We start from the raw sequence: 25,418 nt of genomic DNA, 5'->3' as shown, positions 1-25,418 counted from the left end.
TAAATAACGCGATCTAACCCGAAACACCTTTATTATGAGCTCCATGTAGCTGCTGCTGCTTTCCCACACATCTGTGGCCCCTCCTCCTGGCGTCTCTGACTCGTCCTCTCCGTCTCTCTTTCTCTACGGGAGGAAAGAGCGAATGCCGCCTGTCGGGTGCGGTGTTACGAGTTGAAGTTGTTATTGTGAGAGCCAATTTACCATCTCCGTGTTGGTGCTTTATCTGTGCGGGCCCCCAACCCCCATTAGCGTGGATAATCAGGACTGATTGGTTCATACTGTGTCTGCATGGACGATCTGTCCAGGGCTTATTAGGTGTTTAAGACGTGGTGCTGCGAGATATTGTCAGATGGCGGTACGTACGTACGCACACACACACGCATGTGTGGTGGGATTTACTCACAGTTCTTTGAATTTCTTCCCTTAAGTCGACTCGGTCTTATAAAAAATGAGGACTGTGCCTGGTGCGAAGTTGAAGCAAAAAGGCAGCCGGGCGTGGTGCTGGCCACCCCCTCGTGTGCCATGCCGGCCTTCATAGGTGACGCTTGCTATACAGCACTTTCCCCAACAGTCTTTTAAGGCTATACAGAGAATCTTTGTCTTAGTTGTGTGTTATTGAGTGTATTTGTGTGTATGTCTGAATGTGTATGTGTGTCCATATATGTGCGCCTTGCCGGCCTTCATAGGTGCTCACTGACAGCACTTGCCCCAACAGTTTATTAAGGCTATATCGGGGATCTTTGTCTGTGTGTGTGTCTGCTGGAACAGGACGCTGAGGTGGACACGGAGGAGGAGGTGGATGCTCTGATGAGTCGCGACATCGTGTCCATCACGATGTCCACCAAGAACATCGGCTTCCACCGCGCTCACTCTGGCTGGCTCTTCTCCAAAGGAAAAACGGTCTGTGTCTGCGGATTGACTCGCCTCTGCCATAGGAATGCAGAATGGTCACCACGTCTGGCTGACGGCACCATCGATATGGTTTTAGTGTCATCCACTAACCCTGCATATCACAATAATAATGTACAAAGCCTCTGTCTGCGCACTGTTGAATGAAGGCCTTTCCCACCGTGTATCGATCATACTTCACGCTGGTCATTGCAAGTTGGTAAAGTGTCTCCCCTCTTTCTCCCTGTGTCTCTCCATGCCTCCCCGTGGCTCCCCGTCTCTCCCCGTGTCTACCCGTGTATCCCCGTGTCTCCCCATGCCTCCCCGTGTCTCTGCATGTCCCCAGGAGCGAGTGGGGGACTTTGTAGGGGAGCTCTTCTCCATCTCGGGGCTGTGTCTTGTGTCGAGGAAGCGCCGTGAGCATCTCACGGAGAGCGACGTGCAGCGGAACAAGGCCTTGCTCGACAGCCTACGGCAGGGGGGGGCGCCCCCCCACCCCCCCGCCCTGGTGTGGCCCGCACTCACTCAACCTATCCACCCACACACTCACACACTCACTGACCTACTGACCTACTCACGCACTCGCCCACGTACTCACCCAACCAACCTTCCACTTATCCACTCACTCGCCCACCCACCCACTCACTCATTCACTCACTCATCCATCTGTCTATCCGTCTGTATAGCCTAATGTGTGTCTAGCCATCTGGAGTTGGAACAGATGGAGCTTAGTCCACACTCTGCTGTATCGCCTTCTCCTGGTGAGCCAGGGTAAGGCTCCTCCTCAACGCCCACCCACAGCAAGGGAGTTTCACGACATCTGTGTGGTGTTCCACGAACTCCCACTACTGCCTCCACAGCGCTGGAGCACTACAGGCAGCCACGTGCAGCAGCGTAGCCACCACCGCCGCCACCGCCGGCTGTGACAGACTTGACGAGAGTAATTGGGCTTGGGGCAAGACATGTCTTGGCTAGACGGCACCATCGTCCACGGTTGAGACTCACGATGCGAAGGGGCAACCAGAGGAGGCAACCGTGCCTGTGAGGGGGCGACCGCCGCAGGAGATGGAGCGATAAAATCGTGCGCAGGTGCCAGGTGGATTGCTGCATGGCTCGACCGTGAGCGGCGGTGATGGATTGAGGTGGGGGTAGGCCTTCATCCAGCAGTGGATAGATTTCATTCTCTTCCCTACCCTCTCCCCTCCACTCTACAAGGTCGCACAAATGAACCGCAATACCTCGCTGATCTTGTCAAGGAGCACAAACCATCACGCGAACTCCGGTCATCCTCGCAGCAGCAGCAGCTTTTGGTTGGCCATTGAACAAAGACGCTCACAGCATCAAGCACTTTCAGATGTGCTTCTGCGCATTAGGAAGTCACTGGAGCTATGAACTTTTAAATCTATATTGAAAACTCGTTTAGTTTGTTGTCCTTCCCTCACACCTCCGATTAGCACGGTTGGCTACGTACGGTGCGAAAGAAGTTCAACATACATACATCCACTCCTTCCTGTCCCTCCCCTACCCTTTCGTGAAGTAACCTCTATCGCTGTCACTCTGTCCTCAATTTTGCTACGCACCTGCCATCTACATAATTATATTCGGCCACCGTTTTGTAAACTATGTCAAGTGCCTCGAGTGAAGAAGGCGTTCCGTAAATAAAAAAATGAAATAGAGTAAAAGAATATTAACCCACACGACACCTTAATGGAACTGAATGTTGTAATTCTGTGCCGCCGCCCCCATCTACCCTGCCGCCATGTGACACATTCCGCCAACCGCAGCCCAGCAAACGGGACTCTTTGGCTCCGCCCCCAAGCTGCACCGTCCAATGGGAAGACTACATCGCAGCGGAGCCTGGAAGGTAAAGGAGTGTTTGTGGATTACATTTTTTTAAATCTGAAACTTTAACTAATGATGATGATAGTGAAGGCGATGTCGGGAGAGATGATGGGGGATGAGGGAGGCCTTCAACCAGCAGTGCTATTCATTGTTGTTCCACTTGTTTGCCCAGGAAGGCCTCACTGAGTCTCAAGCCTCATTCTCAGGAGGGTCCTGACAAGCCTTCTCAGCAGAGGGCGATGTTGCTCTATGTAATCCAAAATTAGTCATTTGTGCATAATGAGGGTGATAGTAATGGTGATGGTGTTGAGGAAGATGATGATAATCATGGCGATGATGGTGATAGCGATGATGTTAGTAATGATGATGATCATGGTAATGATGATCATGTGACAGTGATAACAATGGTCATAGTAATGATCATGTGACAGTCATAACTATGATCATGGTTATTATGATGTGATAGTAATAACGATGGCAGTAATGGGGGCATCGCGGTGGCGAGATTTTAACTACCTCGCCTGGTATACAGGAGGTCGTGGGTTCGATCCCGATCCCGATGCCTGTATATTTGGAGTTTGCATGTTTTCCCTATGGTTGTGTGGATTTTTTTCCGGATCCTCCAATTTTTTATTCCACAATTCGAAAAGACTTGCTTTTAGAGTATTTGGCTGCTATACATTTACACGTGATGATAAGCCACTTCGCTTCTGAAAAATAGCTATAAAGCTCAGTGGGCCTTACCTGGTGAAATAAAAATAGTTTCATACTAGTTTAGTAATGATCTCGATTTCGGCGATGATCGCGATGATGGCGACAATCTTCAATGCCGCCGCGTTCGAGTGTGACTCGTCGCTGAACCCTCCGCCCCAAACTCTAACCCCGTGACCTCTGACCCCGCTGCCCCTGCTCCCACCCCCTCTCTGCCCCCCCCCCCACGCGGTGCAGGCCTCCGGTTCTTGCTCGGCGTCCCATTTGCAAGGAGACCAAGAAGCATTTCCGCGCCACGGTGGCGATGTGTCCCGACTTCCCCGTCAACCTCCACCTGTGAGTCTGCCGCAGCCTCGCCATGCGATCGCGTCTCTGTCTTCGCCTGCTCGCGTCTGTTTGTGTGGTTGTTCAGACTTTTGTGTGCACTATTCCAGTTGCGCATGCATGTATTGTTGTGGGGAGTGGTAGTGTAGTGGTTAGCGTGCTGCGCTACGAACCCGGCGACCCAAGTTTGATTCCCTCTCATGGTCAACACCGGTGGCGATTATCTGAACTGGTCCTGCGCCTCTCCGAGGTCAACTCAGCCTAAAATGAGTACCTGGTTGGGTATGTAATCATCGCCACTGAGGAGACAAATGCGGTCGGGCGCGGTGCTGATCACCCACCTCTTCATATACCGTGCCGGCCTTGATAGGTACTTGCTAACAGCACTTGCCCCAACAGTCTGTTAAGGCTATATGGAGGACATTTGTATTTGCTGTGTGTATATGATTGTGTGTGGGGAGCGGTAGTGCAGTAGTCGGCGGCACTTTGCTACAAACCCAGCGGCCAGAGTTCGATTCCCACTCACGGACAGTAACGGTGGTGAATTTCTAAACTGGTCCTGGGCCTCCGCTAAGTCGACTCAGCTTAAATGAGTACCTTGTGCGGTGCGTATAAATCGTCGGCGCCCGGGAGACAACGGTGGCCGGGTATGGCGTCGGCCACTCACCCACCTCGTGTGCCGTGCCGGCCTTCACACATGCTCGCTAACAGCACTTGCACCCCAATAGTCTGTTAAGGCGACACGGGGGCTTTTGGTCTCCGCGTGTGATTGTGTGTGAACAGGCTGCTCAATGTGCTGGAGGCCGTGGCTCCATTCAAACACTTCAGCAAACTGCGACAGTTCGTGGAGATGAGACTTCCCCCTGGCTTCCCCGTCAAACTGGGTAAGACCCCTCTCTCCCCGCCCCACCCACTCCCCTCCCCTCCCTCCGTTTGGGGAGGCCTTCATCCAGCAGTGGATCGACAATCAAAGATGTGATTATTCACTATGCTTGGTCCACCCAGGAATGCCAGCTTTTCGCTGTAGAGGGCGATTACGTTTACAGTATGTACATGTGTGTGTGATTGTGTGTGATAGAGGGCAGAGGAACAACGAGCGGAGCACCGGGCAGTTAAAACACAGCAGGTTTGCATAGTAGGGGTACAGCTGGTACATCTGTAGGGGTGTTAGAGAGAGAGCCCGTTATGCATGGCAGCTTATGGCAAACAAACACAGTGGGCGGGGCTACGTGAGTGCACGGGGAGGTGCTCTCTACGACGTCCGCGCCAGGTACCCCGGGGGGGCTGATTCGGAATTATGATCCCCCGGGGCCCCACCCCTCAGCGGGGGGTTGGGTATAAAAGGGGATGTAGTGGAGGGCTCGGGGTTCTTGTTAAGCTAACCAGTGAAGACTGAAGACGTCTTAGCTAGAGCCCTGGACTCCCCTGGTTCGCCGTCCTTATCAGGGCCGAACAGGACCGAGCCAGCGGCGTGGTCCCGAGATCCAGAGCCGGTGCTCTTGTCAGCGCTGGTCTGGGACTCAGGGTACCGGGCCCGACTTACCAGTGTCGGGCCAGATAGCCTCCCCTAGCCCATTAGAGGAGGACTAGGAGGCAGGCTAGGAAGTAGCTAGTGCGTGTATCCCCAGCTAGCCGGGTGAGGGGGCCGACACCCCCTCTAGTGTTGTATGCCACAACTGTGCTGTGTGAATAAACCCGTGTGCCTCCAACTCCGGCGTCCAAGAGTCGTGAACTCTATTACATCTGGTGTCAGAAGTAAAGATCTACGAACATGGACACGCGCCGGACAGCTCGAGTCAGGGTACCGGAGGGGGAGGACACCATTGCAGTCGGGGAGCCCGGGACGGCTGAAGAAAACACGGAGCAGTCGGGGTCGGATGCGTCCACACCGCAGCAACAGGAGAATGGAGAGCCGTCGACAGAGGGGCTGAGGCAGGCGCACGCTAAGCTGGCGGAGCTGCTGTACGCCGCTGCCGCCATGCTGGACCAGATCACACAGCTGGGGGCTGCTGGACCGCCACGGGGCGACGGCAGCCGGCGACCACAAAATCCCGCCATCGCCGCAGCTGCTGTTGAGGGCGTGGCCGGGTTGAGCATCGAGTCCAACGGCGGGCATACAGTACCTGCCGCGTCATCACCAACGGACGGCACGTCACCACGGGTGCGACCGGCGATGCCATCGGTTGTTCGAGCCGCGGCACAGCCGGGTGGGGGAGACGGAGTCGCGGCACAGCCGGGTGGGGGAGACGGGGGAGTGCGACCTTCCGCGGCAGCCGCCGCGTTACATCAGCGGCTACCTCCACTCAAAGAATTTGTGGGCGAGGAAGGCGACTGGGGCAGCTTCCAGCGGCGCTTCCTCGCTCACCAGGAAATGGCGGAGTGGACGGACGCCGAGGCTCTCCGCGCGCTGCCGGCACTCCTCGACAGCGATGCCCTTGCCACTCTAACATCGGCACCGAAGGAGAGGCGCTCCACGCTGCAGACGGCGATGCAGCTGCTGGCTGCGGTCTACGGTCCGCCGTCGGACTGTCGGCAACTCTTTTACGATCGCCAGCGGGGGGCAAAGGAGTCGCCCCTGGCGTACCGCACAAGCCTCCTGGCACTGGCGAAGGCGGCCTTTCCACGGATGGACATCGAAGGTGTCGAGGCCATGGTCACGGAAAAGATACTCCTGCTGGCGGACGACTTGGAGATCGTCATCGTCGCACAAGACGACGCGGAGATGTGCTCCCTCCAAGCGGCACGACTCCTCCACGCAAACCTGCTCGCGCAACGACGGAAGGCCAGCAAGGCGGCGAGCGGGCGTGCCGTGGCTGCAGCCACCCTCCCGGCGGAAGAGATTTGCGCCATCGACCATCAATGGCAGCAGGGAGCGGGAGTACGGGCGGACCGGGGCGGTTCGAGCCATCTCGACCATCCATCGTCTTCGCCAGCGCTCCCGCGCTGTTACAACTGCGGCATCCGGGGCCATGTCGCCTCAGAGGGCCGCTCTCCTCGGCAGCGGGGGACGACACCTCGACGGGACGCCGGCCCTCTTCCCAAGCTCCGTCATCATAACCCGGCGAGTCGCGGCACCCCTCATGTTTGGCCCACGCACACGCCCGTCACACACTCAAACACCGCGGCGAAGGGGGGGTCGATATCGCGCACCACCGCACCAACACGCACCACTCTGGGTACTCATATCGAACCCAGCCAGTGGTCCGTGTTGGCCCATCGTGTTGTAGCCGCATCGTCGGGGTCGTCTGCCGTTGTGGGGCACATCGACGGGGTTGAGGTGCGCATCCTGGTCGTTACGGGAGCATCGGCAACCATTATTTCGGAATTGATTTACAATATTCTCCCTGTCCAGAGCCGTCCTTTGATGCCCGTTAACGTGCCATTCTATGCTGCTAATGGGGGCTCACTTGGCATCATTGGACAAAATCGAGCCCAAATTTGTATCGGGGATATTAAATTGTCTGGGCCGATTTTTGTTTCCTCCTCGCTGGCGGTTCCGTGCCTGCTGGGGACGGACTTCCTGGCCAAAATGCCGATTAGGATATTAATCGACCAGGGATGCATCGAGCTCCCGTCGGGCCGACGCATGGCATTTCTACCATCCCCCGTTACGAGTCGGACGGCGTTCGCGACGGTGCCGGCGTTCGTAGATAGAACGGTGCGCGTTCCTCCGGGGGCACAAATGTTGATTCCTTTGAAACTTCGGCGGCCTTTCGCTAAGGGCGTTGGGGCCCAGGGGGTTCTGCTGGGGCCGTCTAGGGCCGGGGTTAGTGGACCTCATTTACTTCCGGCCCAGACCATAGTGAGAGGGGACGGAGACCCCTTCATCGCGGTCCTCAATGTGGGCTCGCAGACGGTGGTGGTCCCACAGGGGACCGTGCTTGCTCACGCAACGCCGGTGCCCTGTGAGGAACCCGTCGTGAATCACGTGAGTGCTGTCCCTGCGCCGCGACCACATTCGGACAGCGATGAAGGGTGGCTCGAGGCGCTTTGTGCGGGATCGACGGACCTGTCAAATTCAGAGCGTCAACAGCTTAAAACACTACTGCGGGAATTTTCCGACGTTTTCAGTCGGGACAAATACGATTTGGGCTGCACTCATCTGCTGCGTCACCATATTGATACGGGTGACAGCGCGCCAATACGCCAGAATCCTTTTTGGTTAAGTCCCGCCGAAAAGGACCATGTCAAATCGGCTGTTGATGAATGTTAGCCGCCGACATCATTTCTCCTTCCACCAGCCCTTGGGGAGCGCCGATCGTCCTAGTTAAGAAACAGGACGGCTCGTTGCGGTTTTGCGTTGATTTTCGGCGCCTTAACAACATTTTGGTGGCCGACGCATACCCGCTCCCACGGATGGACGAATCGCTTGACGCCTTGGCGGAAGCGCGATTCTTCTCCACATTGGATTTACTTTCGGGATTCTGGCAGCTTCCTCTGGACGATGATTCAAAGCCTAAAACTGCCTTCCGCACACCGCACGGCCTGTTCCAATTCAACCGGTTGCCGATGGGACTCCACTCAGCGCCGGCAACTTTCCAGCGTTTGATGGAATTAGTTTTGGCTGGATTGCAATGGGACTCGTGCTTGATTTATTTGGATGACGTTATCGTCTTTAGTCAAACATTTGACGAACATCTCCAGAGGTTGCGGGCGGTTTTCCAAAAGATGCGGGCTGCTAATTTGAAATTCAACCCCAAAAATGTCATCTATTACGCGAATCGGTGCGTTATTTGGGACACATCGTGGGACGCTCAGGTATTGCTACCAATCCCGCCAAAACGCAGTGCGTCAGCTCCTGGCCGACTCCCACCTCGGTGGGGGAGGTCAGGAGTTTCATTGGCTTCGCATCCTATTACCGACGATTTGTCGCGGATTTTGCGACGATTGCGAAACCCCTACACGCTTTAACATCAAACGGGGTTCGGTTCCACTGGGGACAGGAGGAGGAGGCTGCTTTCCGCTCCCTTCGGGACGCTCTGGTGAAAGCTCCTCCCTTGGTTTACCCCGATTTTTCTAGGCCCTTTTTGCTTGACACCGATGCGAGCAACACGGGTATAGGGGGCGTGCTTTCCCAGGTGGTTGACGGCGTGGAACGGGTGGTCGCGTACGGTAGTCGGGTGTTGTCTCCTGCGGAGCAGAGATATTGTGTCACCTGTCGGGAACTGTTGCCAATTGTCTATTTCATCCAACAGTATCGCCCATATCTGTACGGTCGGCATTTCACCGTCCGCACAGATCATGCGGCACTACAGTACGCCCTGCGAGTTCAACAACCATCGGGACAATTGTCTCGATGGTTGGAGATTCTCCAGGACTTTGATTTTGAAACCACCTACCGTAAGGGCGTTCGCCACACCAATGCGGACGCTCTGTCGCGCATGCCAACCACCTCCGAATGTGCATGCCTCCTGGGGTCTGGACGTTGCAGGCCTCCGGGGGACATATCGGTTCCGGTCTTGGCGGCCGCCGACGACGACGAAACATTGATTACTAATTCGATTGCACAACAGGGAAAAGATTCCCTGTTGGGGTTGCCCGTCACTGAATGGGGGCGCCTCCAGATGGAGGATACCTCCCTCCTCGGGTGGCGTCGTCGCGTCGGCGGTGCTGGGCGGGGGAGGGGTGATGCCGACGCATGGGAAATGGTGCAAGGTCTGCTGATGCATTGGGACGGGAAATCCCGTCGACACCGGCTGGTGGTCCCTTCTGGGTTGCGGGGCAAGGTGGTGTGGGCCGCTCACGAGCGCCTCCTACACCTGGGGACCCAAAAGACCCTCGCCTTGCTCCAACTTGATTTTTTTTGGCCAGGCATGACGAGGGATGTCGGGGATTTATTGGGGTCATGCCCTCGGTGCGCGCAACGAAAACCGCCAGCACGGGAGTCAAACCCACCCTTGCAATCAATCAAAGTGTCCAGAATAAACGAGCTTGTCGCGCTGGATATTTTGGGCCCATTCCCCGCCACCCCCAGGGGCAATAGATATTTGTTGACTGGTGTGGAGTATTTTACGCGCTGGCCTATGGCCTGGCCCCTTGCCAACCAGTCGGCAGCAGCCATCGTGGAGGCCTTTGTTCAGGGATACGTCCTGGACAAAGGTGCTCCGGAGCGGCTGCTGACCGACCAGGGCAAAAATTTTTCCGGCAAACTACTCCAACAAGTCTGTGAGCTCCTGGGCACGAAGAAAATTCGTACTTCCCCGTATCACCCGCAAACTGACGGGATGGTCGAGCGTCTGCATCGCACCATCACGTCAATGTTGTCACAGCAGGTTTCGGACTCACAACCGATTGGGACCTGCAAATTCAAGGGGTCTTGGCGGCATACCGAATGGCCCCCCATGCAGCTACGGGATTTTCCCCCTTCTACCTCATGTACGGCCGCGAACCTAACCCGCCTGTTCGTGCCCAGCTGCAGATCCCCGCGCCGCAGGGAAAAATTAAATTGGCTGACCATGTAAAATTTAATCTGGCCAAATTAACAGAGGCACGGGATGCTGCCATGCAAAACTCTGACCTCCGTCAGAAAGCGAATGAGCGGCTCAGACTGGGTCGGGCGCACGTGCTGCAGTGGAAGCCGGGGGACAAGGCATGGCTGCACTGTCCCCAGGTGCCACTTGCAACCTCCTCTAAGCTGGTGCGGCCGTGGCGGGGCCCTGTGGAGGTGGTCGAGGTTTTGCGCCTGCAGTGCGTGCACATCAAATGGAGGAAGCGGCGGTGGTTCGTGCACCCCTCTAGATTAAAACCCTTCGTTGCGGTACACATCCCCACTTCACACACGCGTGGCCAAACATGTGGGGGGTCGACCGACTCACTGGATCCGTCTCCGTCGCTCTCATCAAATGCCTTGCCGGCTGTGCCACCTCCAGGTGCATCAGGAGTGACGGGCTCACGCCCGATCACCCCTCCTGGGGATGCCAAGGGTCACGCGGCGTCGGATGAGGACTCACTCCAAGACGGACAGTTGCCACCTGACGGTCCGCCACCCGGGGTTACCCCGTGTGAGGGGCCCGCTGCAAGGACGCGCGCTAAAATGCGCAGACTGTTGTGAGGCCGGAACATGTGTACATAGGTTGTGTTCATTGTGTGTTGTGTGAGTGGTGTGTTCCCTGCTCATTGGATGTACATATGTTGGGTTCGCCATGTGTTGTTGTGTGGTGGATTCCCTGCAAATTGTATATAGGCTGTTTTTACGGAATTCGTATTTATTCGGGGAGGGTGCGTCGGGTTGTTTCTCTTCTCGCTGCTGTGTTCTTGTTGTGTTCTTGTTGTTGTTCTTGTTATTGTTGAAAAATAGTGAGGCACACGCGCGGTCAGGGGGTAAATGCGCTTTTATTGTCATTTTTTTTTGTATGTTGGCAGCCGGGACGGCTGCAAGCTATGCGGGGGGGGTGATGTAGGGGTGTTAGAGAGAGAGCCCGTTATGCATGGCAGCTTATGGCAAACAAACACAGTGGGCGGGGCTACGTGAGTGCACGGGGAGGTGCTCTCTACGACGTCCGCGCCAGGTACCCCGGGGGGGCTGATTCGGAATTATGATCCCCCGGGGCCCCACCCCTCAGCGGGGGGTTGGGTATAAAAGGGGATGTAGTGGAGGGCTCGGGGTTCTTGTTAAGCTAACCAGTGAAGACTGAAGACGTCTTAGCTAGAGCCCTGGACTCCCCTGGTTCGCCGTCCTTATCAGGGCCGAACAGGACCGAGCCAGCGGCGTGGTCCCGAGATCCAGAGCCGGTGCTCTTGTCAGCGCTGGTCTGGGACTCAGGGTACCGGGCCCGACTTACCAGTGTCGGGCCAGATAGCCTCCCCTAGCCCGTTAGAGGAGGACTAGGAGGCAGGCTAGGAAGTAGCTAGCTCGTGTATCCCCAGCTAGCCGGGTGAGGGGGCCGACACCCCCTCTAGTGTTGTATGCCACAACTGTGCTGTGTGAATAAACCCGTGTGCCTCCAACTCCAGCGTCCAAGAGTCGTGAACTCTATTACACATCTCCCAGTCATCTCAGTCAACCCATGGCACCTGGGTCTATTCCGTGACCTGCCAGCGGGCGTTCAACACTTCACATGGCCTTAAAGTGCACACAGTCTGGCACAAGCACCGTGGTGACGTCACCGCCATTTAGTGGAGAATGCCGGTTGTTGCTGTTGATGGTGTGATGACAGTGGGGAGCGGTGGTGCAGCGGTTAGCGTGCTGCGGTACAATCCCACCGACCCAAGTTTGATTCCTGCTCACGGCCTACTCCATTGGCGATTATCTGAACAGGTCCTGGGCCTCCCTAAGGTCCACTCAGCTGAATGAGTACCTGGTACAGTGTGTCAACTTTGCCACTGGGGAGACAAAAGCGGTGGTGCTGGCCACCCACCTCCTCGTGTGCTGTGCTGGCCTTCATAGGTGCTCGCTAACAGCACTTGTCCCTACAATCCGTTAAGGGTATACAGGGGATCTTTGTTTTTTGCGTAATTATATTGCTGACTGGACAAATGCGGGGTGGAAGTTTAAGACATTTTCCCATTGATTCAATGCCGTGCTGGGAGATGGAATGGAACCGGGGAGCTGCTTCGGATCGCATATCCAGCTTGCCGACCAGCACCGTTACCACGGCATCGTTACCATGGCACTGTTACCATGACACTGTCACCACGGCGATAGCGACTATGCTATTACGACAGTGAGGAGAATGCAGCTGATTGCCGTGGCATCTCTTCCCCCCGCCCCCCACACAGACGTGCCGGTGTTCCCCACCGTGAGCGCCACCGTAACGTTCCGCGAGTTCCGCGCCCAGGAATCCTTCCCGCCGGAGCTCTTCCTCGTGCCGCACGGATACACCGAGGATCCGGCACACTTCCCCGACCTCTGAGATAAACAGCTCCACTCCGTCCCACCCTCCATTCCTCCATCCCTCCCCCTTTCCCTCCCTCTCTCCCTCCATCCCACCCATCCTCTGCACATCGTTGGCTCTCTCTCTCCTGTCTCTCTCCTATTCTTAGGTTTTTTCGGTAAAGTCACGTAGGTAAAACATCAAAATTAAAAAAAAATTGTTTTATTTTATTTTCATTAATTTTGATGTTTTACCTACGTGACTTTACCGAAAAAACCTAAGAATATGATTCCTTGCAGTCACGAAAGCTTCAAATCTAGAATGAATGTCTCTCTCCTGTCCATCTCCTCTCTCTCCTATCTGTCTCACCCCCCTGCCCACCCCGTCATCATGACACAAACACATTTCCCAAAATGAGAGAGACATTTCCCAAAACCCTCGTTAAAATGACACGAAAAATTAAGCGAACAAAGTACGCCAATTTCCCATATCCGTCTCTCCACGTTACAAAAGTTACAGGCATGGTAATTAAGTATATTATTTACGTGTCCCAGAAGGCCATTATTTCACCAACATTGTTTCGGGGTTCGACAACTCTGGGTGGCCCTCCTCCTCATCCTGAACCTGCGACCCCCTCTCCCTGCCACACGAGTCGATATCGCCAGACGTTGGGCGTCCAACATTTCGCTTCACGTGCCCTAGGGTGCTTCCGTCAGGAGCGGCAATGTGACAACGTCCAGCATGTGGAGTGAAACTGTCGGGCGTCGCGCCGAATGGTACATGCAGCGCGACCGCAGCACTACCGAAGCACGACTGCAACACTACGTAGCGCTACCGAAGCACAACCATAACACATACCATAGTATAACCGCAGCACGACCACAAAACTACCGCAGCGCTACCGCGAACGCCCACGCGGTGTTTCCTGTCTTCCCAACGTCTCTCCCCTGTCTCTCTTTTACTCGCCTAACCCAGGATGGGAGAGGGGGGGGCTCTCCTCTCATTGCGCTGCAACGTGCTCAACGCGCTGTATCTCTGTGTTTGTGTCGCGGCCCCCGAGCGCGAACACCTTTGTGCGTGAACCCCTTCGTGTTGTTCAGAGATAACGAGAAGTGTCCCTTTCTGCGCGTCGACCAAGCCGAGAGGCCCTCGCAGAGACAGAAGCGAGGAAATTATAAACAAGTTGGCATTGCCGGGTAGAAAATATCCAACCCCCCCAAGTACTCAATGAGTGCTGCTCAGGCTGATGGACATCGGTGTTTGCGGGCCATTTCCAAGTGGTAGGCCTCTTGTTGCCGTGGGCCATGTGAAGTCATGGGCCTTGTGAAGTGAAGTCACGGGCCATGTGAAGTGAAGTTACGGGCCACGTGAAGTGAAGTCACGGGCTGTGTGAAGTGAAGTTACGGGCTGTATGAAAATATACGGTAATGCTAATGGGGCGAATGGGCCAGGACAAATGGGACAGAAATATAGTGAGAAACGACACAAAGAGAAACAGACAGACAGAGTGAAACAAAAACAAGACTTCAGGAAAAATTAGGTGGATGATAAAAACAAGACGGTTCAAACGAGTTGGACAACCCCAGTGGACATGATTAACGAGATGTAGACATTCCAAACAAGTCGGTACAGATGAGATGGACGATACAGATGAGACGCACTTAATGAGACAGACTGTCTCGTTTTGGGGGGGGGGTTGAGTTGCGTGACCCGCACACCAGCATTTAATGATGAGGAGTGTCCGACTAAATGTTTATGACTGCTGTAGCCGACTCGACTAAGAGAAATTAGTAAACACGAACTTCCGCTGAGCCTCGACTAGAACTCCACAGGCCGCAATGGCCGTCGGCAATGAAAGCGACGACTCGATTGCCATCGCCCGTCCCAACTGTGCGAGTCTGGAGATTTAACCAAATGATTCGGTGCTGTTGCTGCTGCTGCATTGGCAGTGATGCACAAGCACAAACAACAACAAAAGCAAACGCAGCTCTATACACTCGTCAAGAACAACAATGTGTGTGTGTGTTGCCTTTCGAAAGGGAGAGAATATAATTAGGTGATGTTTTGAGCAATGGTTCCTTCGTCACAGTGTCACAGCACGTGGAGAGAGAGGCGAAAGTGTGTGTCGAGTGGTTTGTGTCATTTGCGAAAGGGCGAGGTCTGGGAATGCTGACGCGTGACATTTTAATCGTTGTGCTACAAAAACAGTAATCCAATAACAGTTGCGTATTAGTCGGCAATGCAAATAGTAAATATGATTCATCATGTTTGGGGGCTAGATCCTCATGTACGTGTAATGTAATTTTTCTAACAATAACCCTCCACCACCTGACCGGCAAGGCCAATCAAATCAAGTTTGTGACACCGTTGACAAAAATATCTGTCGATATCAAATGTTTAAGAAAGGCGTTTCGGGAGAAGACGTTTACTTTCTTAGAGCGATTTTAACAAATGACAATTATTCCAAGTGGTATCTTTTAAACGAAATTACGTTTGGATACGACCAGACTTTTATTTTTGAAAAGAACAATTTAACGGATGACAAAAAACAAGTGGTGTCACCCGTCGAACAAATATCCCGGACCAGCAAAATTAATTTTAGCGTGTCCAGCATGGTGCTGAGTACATTCTGGTGATGCGATGACCACATTCCAGCGAGAGGTGTTACCGGCGGTAACTCAATAACCCACATTCACGCTTTTAAGATATCCCACGCGGAGGTTTATTGGAATGCCTTGCAAATCGATTTCATTCATCATAATCGATTTTGTTGGGGTCAGATCGCCGCGTGAGCAAGATCCCAATGTTGTGTCATCCACAACAACAATAAAGTTGTTACGTGAACAAATGCACTGATATCTTATTTTTGTGCCGGCAAAAACGTTAAGTTGTTGAGCGATCTATGCACATTTAATTCTGAGGTACGGACGTTTTGCTGGCAGTTGCAAGCAGCAGCATCAGGCGATCGCAATTGTGATGACATGAGAATGGTGATGATGTCACAATAGTGATGACATCACACTGCCGAAGGCTCAAAACTGGAGGAGATTTTTCACGATTCTGGCTACCAATGCATGATGCTGCTTGTTGTAATTACCCAGTGAGATGTCGCACCGCATTGTGATGTGTGCGTGGATCCCCCTGCTGCACACGGCCGTGCTGAAGCATTAACAAATCAGTGCTAATGTTCACGTGGAGAAGGGGTGGACGACACAACGTTGGCATTCTACTCACGTGACGATCTGACCCCCCAACAAACTCGGCCACAAATACCTGCAAGCGTTGAAATTCTGTATCACTGTTATCCTGTAATCCTCTCCATTAGTGTCCGTAAGACAAACTTGACAATTCGATAATTTTGCCTGCTCTCAACCAACAACCGCTGCTCTTTCCGGACACTTGAGCTATTGTGGGTTATCGAGTTTTTATTTCCTTCTTCCGTAGCTTAAGTTATTTACCGTGACACAATGTACAACTACGTAGGGAACAGTGAGGAGTGATTGATGTACACCCAGTAGCGGTGTCACGAGCGTGGGCCAGGCAGGGGGTGCCTTAGCCCCCCCGGTGCCCAAAGCTACGAGTTGGGGCCCCCTTGACAACCACCATGAGGTTTGTTTCAGCAGTGTTGGGGCCCCACCTGATTGATTGCCGCACCCCTTGAACCGCTCGGTAGAACATAGACAACGCCGAGTGATGTAGCAGCGTAGCTCGCGATGTTCGCTGTGTCGCGCTCCAACCTGCCCTCAGGTTGTACCGGCGTGTGCTGTTCGGCACGATGTCCGACGTTTCACTACACGTGGCTGGGAGTCAGCTTCTTCCGAAGTTGACTCCCAGCACTTGGGCGGAACGTGATGTCCGACGTTTCGCTCCACGTGGTTGGGAGCTTCTTAAGTTCAAGTTTCTGAAAAGCTCCCGGCATGTGCAACAGAACGCCGGACGTCATGGCTCTACCGCGTGTTTGATTGGCAATTCGGTTTCTGAAGCAGCTCCAGGCATGGGGAGCGGAACGTCGGATATCGTCCTGAAGGACACGAAGTGGCATAACCCGATAGCACAATGCGGAGCCACGCGGCACGAACACCTCCGCAGTCGTAGCACCTGCTTTAACTTTGCGCATGATTATAAGATTAATATATAATATTACGATACGGTAATGATCGAGCATGCGTGCCTTATAGTGGCAATAGATACGTGAACAAATATTTAAAATTGAACTAAAAAAAATGGTACAATGTGAAGGCTTATTATAATTGTACACTTGTGTGAAATTGAAATATTGAAATCGGCTTACAGAAGACGTGCGTGTTGAGATTTGTATAGATGTGGGGGTGGGGGGGGCGATCGGAAAAATGCGCAGCCTGATTTGAAGCATGAAGGTCCCTTGTAGGGTGTGGGGGGGGGCGGCACAATTGGTCTATCATCATCATTGATTCCCCAAGGATTTCAGAATATTATTTTCAGAATCAGAATATGTATATTGGAGGAATCCGATGAGCTATAAAGCTCTTTTTCACAAATATTTAGAAGGGTTATACCGTTACAACAACAAACCATTAAAACACACGATCGGAGTGCAAAGTATAGGACAAGTCACTTAAAAAAATAAAAATATACTTTTTTTTACATCTTACCAGATAAAACCCACTGGGCTATGAGGTTATTTTTCAGAAGCGACCTGGCCACAAATGATCGCTCGCCCAGAGTAAATGGCTGTCTCCCTTCACTCATCGAGAGAATCACTCCCTGCGCAGACCTGTGGATGGCACGGGGCTTCATCACGAGAGAATCACTCCCTGCGCAGACATGTGGGTTGCACGGGAAGCCAGGCTTGGCGAGCGTGCCCCGAACGAGTCTGGGTACTCAGGGAGAAGACACGGGGGGGGGGTGGGTACTAAGGGTGTGCTGATGAGTCATAATTAGGATGAAACTGGTCCACAGTAACACTTAATCACTGGCCGCCTATCAGTCGGTCAAATTTGTCAAATTGTATTGTGATGGTGACAATGCAGTTCTACAAGAACTGTTCGTGGTTTTATTTGCAAGAGGCACACACATGGCTGGGTGTGCTTTTTTCTCGTTTCTGTGCTCTGCACTTTGCGCATCCTATTATCTGCACATTCATTAACCCTTGCAACGCCACCAATCCTATTATCTGCACATTCATTAACCCTTGCAACGCCACCCTTCCTATTATCTGCACATTCATCGTAATGCCACTCCTGCTCTATCAGGCCACGAATTTTTCAGATCGTCCTTTGTAAGTTATGTATTTACTGTATATGCACATGGGGGGGGGATGTTACAAATTGTCAGCAAGAACACGTGTTTAAAATATATATGAACAAAATGAGCTTGTAAATTAATTTCATTTACCCTGAAATTAAATGGCCTCGGATGTGTTGAGCGTGATCTGGTCATTTGGGGGTGATGGCACGAAGATTCGTACGGATACAGTCACAAACCGAGATTTGAAGTTTTCGTGACTGCAAAGATCTTTGGTTTTTTCGGTAAAGTCACGTAGGTAAACAAATAAAAAGAACTAAATTAAATCACAAAAATAAAATAAAAAATGAGTGACTTAATTTAGTTGTTTTTATTTTTGTGATTTAATTGTTTTCATTTTTATTTTTTTACGTACATGACTTTACCGAAAAAACCAAAGAGTATAGTCACCCCCTTACTTTATCTCAGACCAGTTCAGGCCTTATTGGTCACCCCTTGCCCTTACAAATCTCAACGTTCATCCTATAAAGTCCCTTCACAAGGGAGAAACACAAATAGATGAAAACATTTTTTTTTGCCCGTATTGAAACGGCTTTACGCCCTATGGACCTGAAAACTCAATTTCCCTGTACACGAACACTGATAAACCGTCTGGGTTGACAGGTATGCATTCAGGGCCGTCCGTATAGGGGGAGCGGGGCCCGGGGCAAACCCCACCGTGTCCCCACCCCCGACGCCTTCAAACTAAATTGGAAGTATTACATCTGACACCACCGTGACGTCGAATCACGGGGCCCCCAAAAGTGCGGGGCCCGGGCGGTCGCCCCAATTCGCCCTTACCTAGGGACTGCTCTGTATACAGTACTGTACACACATTGGATGTATATACGCGTATGGGATGCATACGCGAGTAATCTCTGCTAGAGTTACCATCGGTGGTCAATTACTCGAAGCGCTGTGATGAGATGATCCATGCTGGTGGATCTCAATGGGGGTCGGGTGGGGGGGCTCCTGGTTGATCCACGACCAGAAATCTATAACCCAACAATTAACCGCATTGATGTAACCCCTATACATCACAATAGAATACTCGACACATTTCCACTAATCCCTGACCGTTGCGGCTGAGAGCGCGTGGACACAACAACGCGCCAGATAGGATGACTCTCCCGAGCGAAGTGCCGAGTATCTCGCGATCAACATTGATGTCCTGACGATGGCACTCCACTCATCCTGACGCGGTTATCTGGCTTGACCACCTGAATGTGAAATTGGAGTTGTTACTCTGCGTCAGCAGCCCCGGGGTCACGCACGCCCCCCCGCCCCCAACTCTCACAGCAAAAGCCTCATAACAGTGATAGGCAAGTGAAAAGGTACACTGTGGGCTTAAGTACCCACAATTTACCCCACCACGTGCGATCTGCCGACCGGTTGACTGTGGGGACAGAAGCTGGCGATGTTGAGAAATTCGCTCATCGGTTTCACGAAATGTCATTCGTATTAAACTTTTATTTTACCAGGTAAGGCCCACTGAGCTATTGAGCTTTTTCAGACGTGACCTGTTCCCACAAATGATAGCTCAACGTGTAGTGGCTCATCATGTGGAAATGCATAGCAGCCAAATACTCGAAAAGCACGTTGATTCTAATTGTGGATGGGCAAAACTTCACCCGGAGAAAAATCCACGTGACCACAGGGAGAACAAGCAAACTCCAAATATACAGGCGTCAGGGTCGGGATCGAACCGAGGCTCCTGCATATCAGGCAAGGTAGTTAACATCTCGCCACTGTGTTATTAACGAATCTGTGGAGTTTTTGTTGTTGGGTGCTAGCGCACCACTGACCCAACTCAGTATCACCAAATATAACTATGTAGTGGTTCAATCTAGATTTGAAGTTGTCGTGACTGCAGGGATCCATACTCTGGTTCTTTCGGTAAAGTCACGTATACCTACGTGACTTTACCGAAAGAACCAAAGAGTATGTAGTGGTTCACACCAGGGAGACGGAGGCTTCTTCGAGGCAACACGTTTATTAACAATCAAGCCCTAAACACGAAGGGGTATATCTGGCCCTTCACCAGCTAACCGAGGGAGGTATCCCCTTCGGGCTAGCTAACTCTAGCACACACTGGGTGGCGACCTCAGACCGGACCCCGGCTCGGGTCCGGGTCTCGTAGTCGGGCAGGTCTTCTCTCGGTGACGACTTGAGTCTTGATTCTTGCGACAGCCGCCCGACCTGTTCAGCGCTCCGTCTTATATTGTCCGTGGCGGGGCTCACTCCGCCCCTAGCCACACCTCCCTTCTCGAGCCTTCGAGAGAGACCTGGTCCTGTGGTCCCCCAGCCCCCTCTTTGGGGGCCCTCGGGCTGGTACTTCCGGTCACCAGGCCTCCGGGTTCACAGTTTCATGGCCCCCTGCGAACCCTTGCACCGTACCTGGCACTCTCGCCCCCTTACCTCTAGAGGCTGGCACTGCACTTCACGTGCCATCCATCCTTGATTGGCGATCTCAGCCGGCCCCCGCTAGGGCCGGTACTGCATCCGCAGTGCAGGCTGTCAGAAGTGTGCATGCCGTAGATCGTGCCTCACACAGCCCGGCTCACACATCATGCAGTGGCAGCCCACGATGCCACTACAACTACACTACTATACACATATCTCTTAGAGTTGTGTAACATTATATAGTTAAGTGATTTAGATACCAAGCACTTGTACATGTTAAATTGGAATTTAGTGTCATGATTCTTTAAGAGCCCTACGTGACTCCATCGTGTGATTTTAGGCTGTACGTTGCAAAGGCGTTTTGTAGTCAAATTGAAACCAACAATTCGCCACCTAATGCAATTGCGCCCTATAGAAGCAATGCTCTCGTCCTCTCACGAACCACCAACTCCGAATTTGGAGTTGGCCAGATTACACCATCAAGACAACCCATGGGGATGTGATCCATCGTTTATTTGTAATGGGTTTTTTCTTCCAAAAATACATAGCTGTTATAATCGCAGGCATGAATGGTTTGTTCCTTGGCTGCAAGGGGGTGGGCAGACCGAGAATCACTGCAAGGCCAGAAGAGCTCACATTAACTAGTCACCTGCATACATAGCAATTCGAAATATAACAGGCATGTGTCAAGAGTTAATAATTACATCTGCACATTCATATGTGGAATATTTAGGCTTGAACTGCATTTTCAAGATTGTACAACATTCAAAGGCAACTGACTGGCACACTAAAACTGATTGGTACATAAATGCCTAAATCTTTCCACCATTAACAACAGGGATTGCAACAATGTTTGTGTGCTCTTTTGGGGAAGATATGGCAACGTTTAGAAATATGCATTAAGATCCAGCAAGGTAAATTAAACTACAATTTGGTAGCCAAAAAACATATTTGTAAACAAATAAGTGAACACATTTATACCTTCATTTATCCATGATGATATAAGATATAAAGACACCACCACCACTAAGCATTCAAATTATTAAAACATAACAAAAACACTACCCCCAGTGCCACCAATCCCATTCAAACACAAACCAAAATCAATGGTTAAATCAAAAGCCGCATCACACAACACTGAATGAGTATGAATGAAAGATGCCACTTTAGAGGCCATAGAGCGGTAGGCTCGCTTCAGATGACAAATAATGACGACGAGATGGAATCGGTGATCACAAGACGGGATCGGGTCAGAAATTAAGGTACGAGGAAGAAGGCATGAGTGGTGTCCATCTCGGTCGGAGAAGCTGTAAGGCAACTCGGATGGCTAAGACGTGCCACGAGTTGAAAAGAAGCCCACATAGGGAGAAATGCAATGAATGTGGAAACACCAGCGCACATACCGAGAGGCAGGGCTAGAGAGAGGTGGCTCCCTCTAGCATCTCACGGTGGCAAGATGTTAACAACCTCGGCTGGTATACAGGTTGTGGGTTCGATCCCGACTCTTAGACGCCTATATACATGGAGTATGCATTTCCTCCCATGGTTACGTGGATTTTTCACCAGGTCGTCCGGTTTTTCCCTCCACATTTAGAAACATGTGCTTAAGAATATATGGCTACTATAAATTTCCACATGATAAGCCACTTTGTTCAGCTATCATTTGTGGGCTATATAGCTCAGTGGGCCTCCTTACCTGGTAAAAAAAATTTAGTTTAGTGTTAGTTTTCAAAGTGGTAAACCGACATATAAAGGACTGCAGAGTGGATTTGGAGATGGTGCAGGAATAGGAAGGGATCGAGAAAAAGGATCCGGAAGACAGACTCCCACATGAGTGGGAAGAATCCCAGAAAGAATCAGAGGAGGGTCGATGAGCGTTCTGTGCTTCAGGTCAGCAGAGTCTCCGTGCAATTGTATACCCAGTCGTGTCGCTCGTTCATGGGCATCACATGGTGCCCGATCTGCAGGAGACAGGAACAGACTGTTATCTACAACCAGTCCCTGGTCGTGCTGTGCTGTTATAAGAATGGGCCCGGTACGAAACGGAAGTGGGCATAAGGAAGCCCCAATGGCCACGAGCGTTGGCAGCACTGTGTAAGATCGGCACGGTTGGCTACGTACGGTGCAGAAGAAGTCCAACATACACACAAGATGTTGAGATCGGTGGGATCGTACCACTGTAGTGTGGGGAGGGACTTCAACGGCGAACACGTCCATGCCGCGACTGCTTACGCAGTTCTTGCTCTGGGAGCAGTCGACGCGCACCACAACTTTGATGTCGCGCTGAAAATAAAAGCAACGCCAAGCGTCAACGTGTTTATAGAACGGCTGATTTATTAAACGTTATTATCCAATACACGTGGGAATTTTTTACTGGGCAATCCAGTTTCATTCGACATGAAAAAATACACATTAAAATCATCATGTTATTACTGTTACTTTTTTATGCCACACAGATACGTAATTGCAATGTCTCTTGATCTTGCAGGTCAACGGGGAATACACCATCCTAATCAAGGCAGAGTGGTATGAAGGGCTTACAATGTCCTTATTTGAGTAGTGAGTAAGCACTTTTGAGATTATTTCTCTGGCCTGTCTATTTGTATGCTATGAAAAACTAAGACTACACTAAACCATTTTTATTTTACCAGGTAAGGCCACTGAGCCAACCAACTAATCACGCTGCCCCAGAATATCACAGACGTGGGCCAAAACATTAAACTAAAACTAAACTATTTTTTATTTTGCCAGGTAAGATCCATTGAGCTATATAGCTCTTTTTCAGAAGCGACCTGGCCACAAATGATAGCTCAACAAAGTGGCGTATCTTGTGGAAATTGCAGCCAAAATTCGAAATGTGGAGGGAAACACTGGAGGACCTGGAGAAAAATCCACACGACCACGGGGAAAACATGAAAACTCCAAATATACAGGCGTCAAGGTTTCAAGTTCATTTATTAGGTATAGCCCTGTGAGCCATTCGGCTCTTGAATCGGGTGCAACCGCAACAAACAGAAAACAAAAACATGAACAGGAAAAAATCTTAAAGTGACTATGTGCAAACAGAAAATCCAAGAAAAGACAGCAAAATATTGCAGAAAAAGCACCGTACACCAACACTGTGTACAAAAATCCCAGTGGGATGCAAGTCAAACAACAACAACCACAAGACAACTTAGATTAAGGCCATCAGGTTTGAGATCGAACCCATGACCTTCTTTATATTGGGCGAGGGAGATAACATCTCACCACCGCGGCATCAAGATGTGCGCTGTAACAGGACATAATGAACCCCGTGACTGATTGAATGATAAACTATGTTGGATTATGTTAAATCATTCAGATTAACGTTTTTTGGGTTAGATCGCGTAAATGTAAATGTGTCATAAACCCACCTCCACCCGATGCAGCCAATTAGTAATTCTTGTCATGTGACCAAAATATGGCAATTCGTAAAAACGCAGAACCCGGAGAAAAATCCACACGACCATGGGGAGAGAGATAACAAGCAAACTCCAAATGTACAACAGGCATCAGTGTTGGGATTGAACCCACGACCTCCTGTATACCGGGCGAGGGAGATAAAATGTCGCCGTTGCCTATTCCAATTAATCGCTCGTTCAGCACTCACCTTGTTCTGCAGCACGGTGGTGACACGGCTCTCGCTGCGATGCACGTGCACCATGATGCTCTCGCTGGCGTCCAGCGCCCGCGCCTCCCCCTTGCCTGCCGTGGCCTCGCAGACGGCGCGGGCGAGGCGCCAGCCCAGCGCCTCCACGGGCAGAGCGCTTAGCCGTGGGCGCACCTCCTCCGCGAACACATCCAGCACCAGCGGGCACGCCTGGCGCGAGAAGACATTTGCCAACGTGTCAGCCCGTGGCAGTGCAACAGTTACACGGAATCAGAATATTTGTTTATACTGGAGGAATCCCAATGAGCTGTAAAAGCTTTTTTTCACCCATGTCCAGCCGGTAGGAGTGAGTTGGAATGTTACAACAAAGTATAGGAAAGGTAAGCAAATCACGAAAGAAAATGTTTTACAAAGAAAACGAAGCTATTTTTTATTTTACCAGGTAAAGCCCACTGAGCTATTAGCTTATTTTTCAGAAGTGGCCTGGCCACAAATTACTCTTAAGATTGATATAGGGGTGGTGACAATGCCCAGTGGTCGCGCGTTTGCTGGTTGATGCAGAGATTCGTGGTTTGAGGCCACCAGCCACCCTGGTTAATATTGCTGTGGGTGTATTAACCAAAGAATATAAGCCATCTGATTCACTGATGTCATGGTCCCAATAACTACAAATAACCCACAAATTACTCAATTTTGTAAAATCTCAAAGCAACATCCTCATCTTCTGGCAGACTATCTGTCTGTGAAACTTAGCATTCTCATTATAGCTTTGCACATGTTTACCAAAGGTACTTAGTTTTTCTATTTATAAAATTATTATAACAGCTTGCTCACAGATATTTTGAGGCTCATGTATTTTTTTTTACAAAATACACCATTATCAATTATTTGCGCAACATGATAGACTATAACAGGGCAAGGCCCTTTGTCAATGCAAAACTGGATAAAGCCCTACCCATGCTGTGTCAGTCAATGGGGTCGTTTAACCATACTTCACCAAGTTGGATCGTGCAGGTAAAAGGGGGTGGGGGTCAGAACCAGTTTAGATATCATTCAGTACTTTATTAAATTTCGATTTAAAGCTTTCGTGACTGCAGGGATTCATATTCCTGGTTCTTTCGGTAAAGTCACGTAGAACGAAAATAATAAAATAATAAAAATAAAACATAATAAAATAAAATTCTCACGACGTTTCGGCCACAACACAAGCAGCCGTCCTCAGGTGAAGACAGAGCTGTCTGAAAGACAGCGCTACAATGAACACTGCTAAGCTTGGCAGCGTATTTTAAGCTGGGTGGGAGGAGAAGAGCGCCTTGACAAAGGAGTTTACATATCAACAGAAGAATTTAGCATTGAATAAGCTGTGTTAATGTGAGAGAATTAGCAGGATGTTAAAGTCAGAAATTGTATTAAACTATTTTAATTTCACCAGGTAAGGCTTACTGAGCTATATAGCTTTTTTTCAGAAGCGACCTGGCCACAAATGAAAGTCAAACGAAGTGGCTTATCACGTGCATTTAGAGCAGCCAAATACTCTAAATGCA

At 51.1% G+C, this 25,418-nt stretch overlaps 2 protein-coding genes across 2 annotated transcripts in view; one reads left to right on the top strand and one right to left on the bottom strand.

The window, feature by feature from the left end:
• Positions 1-17,976, top strand: part of LOC144947751 (ankyrin repeat domain-containing protein 13C-like) — a 41,169-nt gene extending 23,193 nt beyond the window's left edge. The window contains exons 9-14 of the mRNA XM_078877091.1: positions 769-900; positions 1,235-1,396; positions 2,673-2,752; positions 3,679-3,777; positions 4,549-4,649; positions 12,484-17,976. Coding sequence (XP_078733217.1) covers positions 769-900; positions 1,235-1,396; positions 2,673-2,752; positions 3,679-3,777; positions 4,549-4,649; positions 12,484-12,617 — 708 coding nt within the window. The 3' untranslated portion in view covers positions 12,618-17,976. The remainder of the gene's footprint in view (positions 1-768; positions 901-1,234; positions 1,397-2,672; positions 2,753-3,678; positions 3,778-4,548; positions 4,650-12,483) is intronic.
• Positions 17,977-20,302: 2,326 nt separating this feature from the next.
• Positions 20,303-25,418, bottom strand: part of EFCAB7 (EF-hand calcium binding domain 7) — a 30,634-nt gene continuing 25,518 nt past the window's right edge. The window contains exons 12-14 of the mRNA XM_078877090.1: positions 23,875-24,084; positions 22,419-22,526; positions 20,303-22,204 (exon numbers count right to left, since the gene is read on the bottom strand). Of these exons, the coding sequence (XP_078733216.1) occupies positions 22,130-22,204; positions 22,419-22,526; positions 23,875-24,084 (393 nt within the window). The 3' untranslated portion in view covers positions 20,303-22,129. The remainder of the gene's footprint in view (positions 22,205-22,418; positions 22,527-23,874; positions 24,085-25,418) is intronic.

The sequence above is a fragment of the Lampetra fluviatilis genome, chromosome 46 (genome assembly GCF_964198595.1).
Source record: "Lampetra fluviatilis chromosome 46, kcLamFluv1.1, whole genome shotgun sequence".
In the NCBI taxonomy this organism is placed as follows: Eukaryota; Metazoa; Chordata; class Hyperoartia; order Petromyzontiformes; family Petromyzontidae; genus Lampetra; species Lampetra fluviatilis.
The sequence above is the reverse complement of the archived record's forward strand: the minus strand, read 5'-3'. Positions and strand labels throughout refer to the sequence as shown.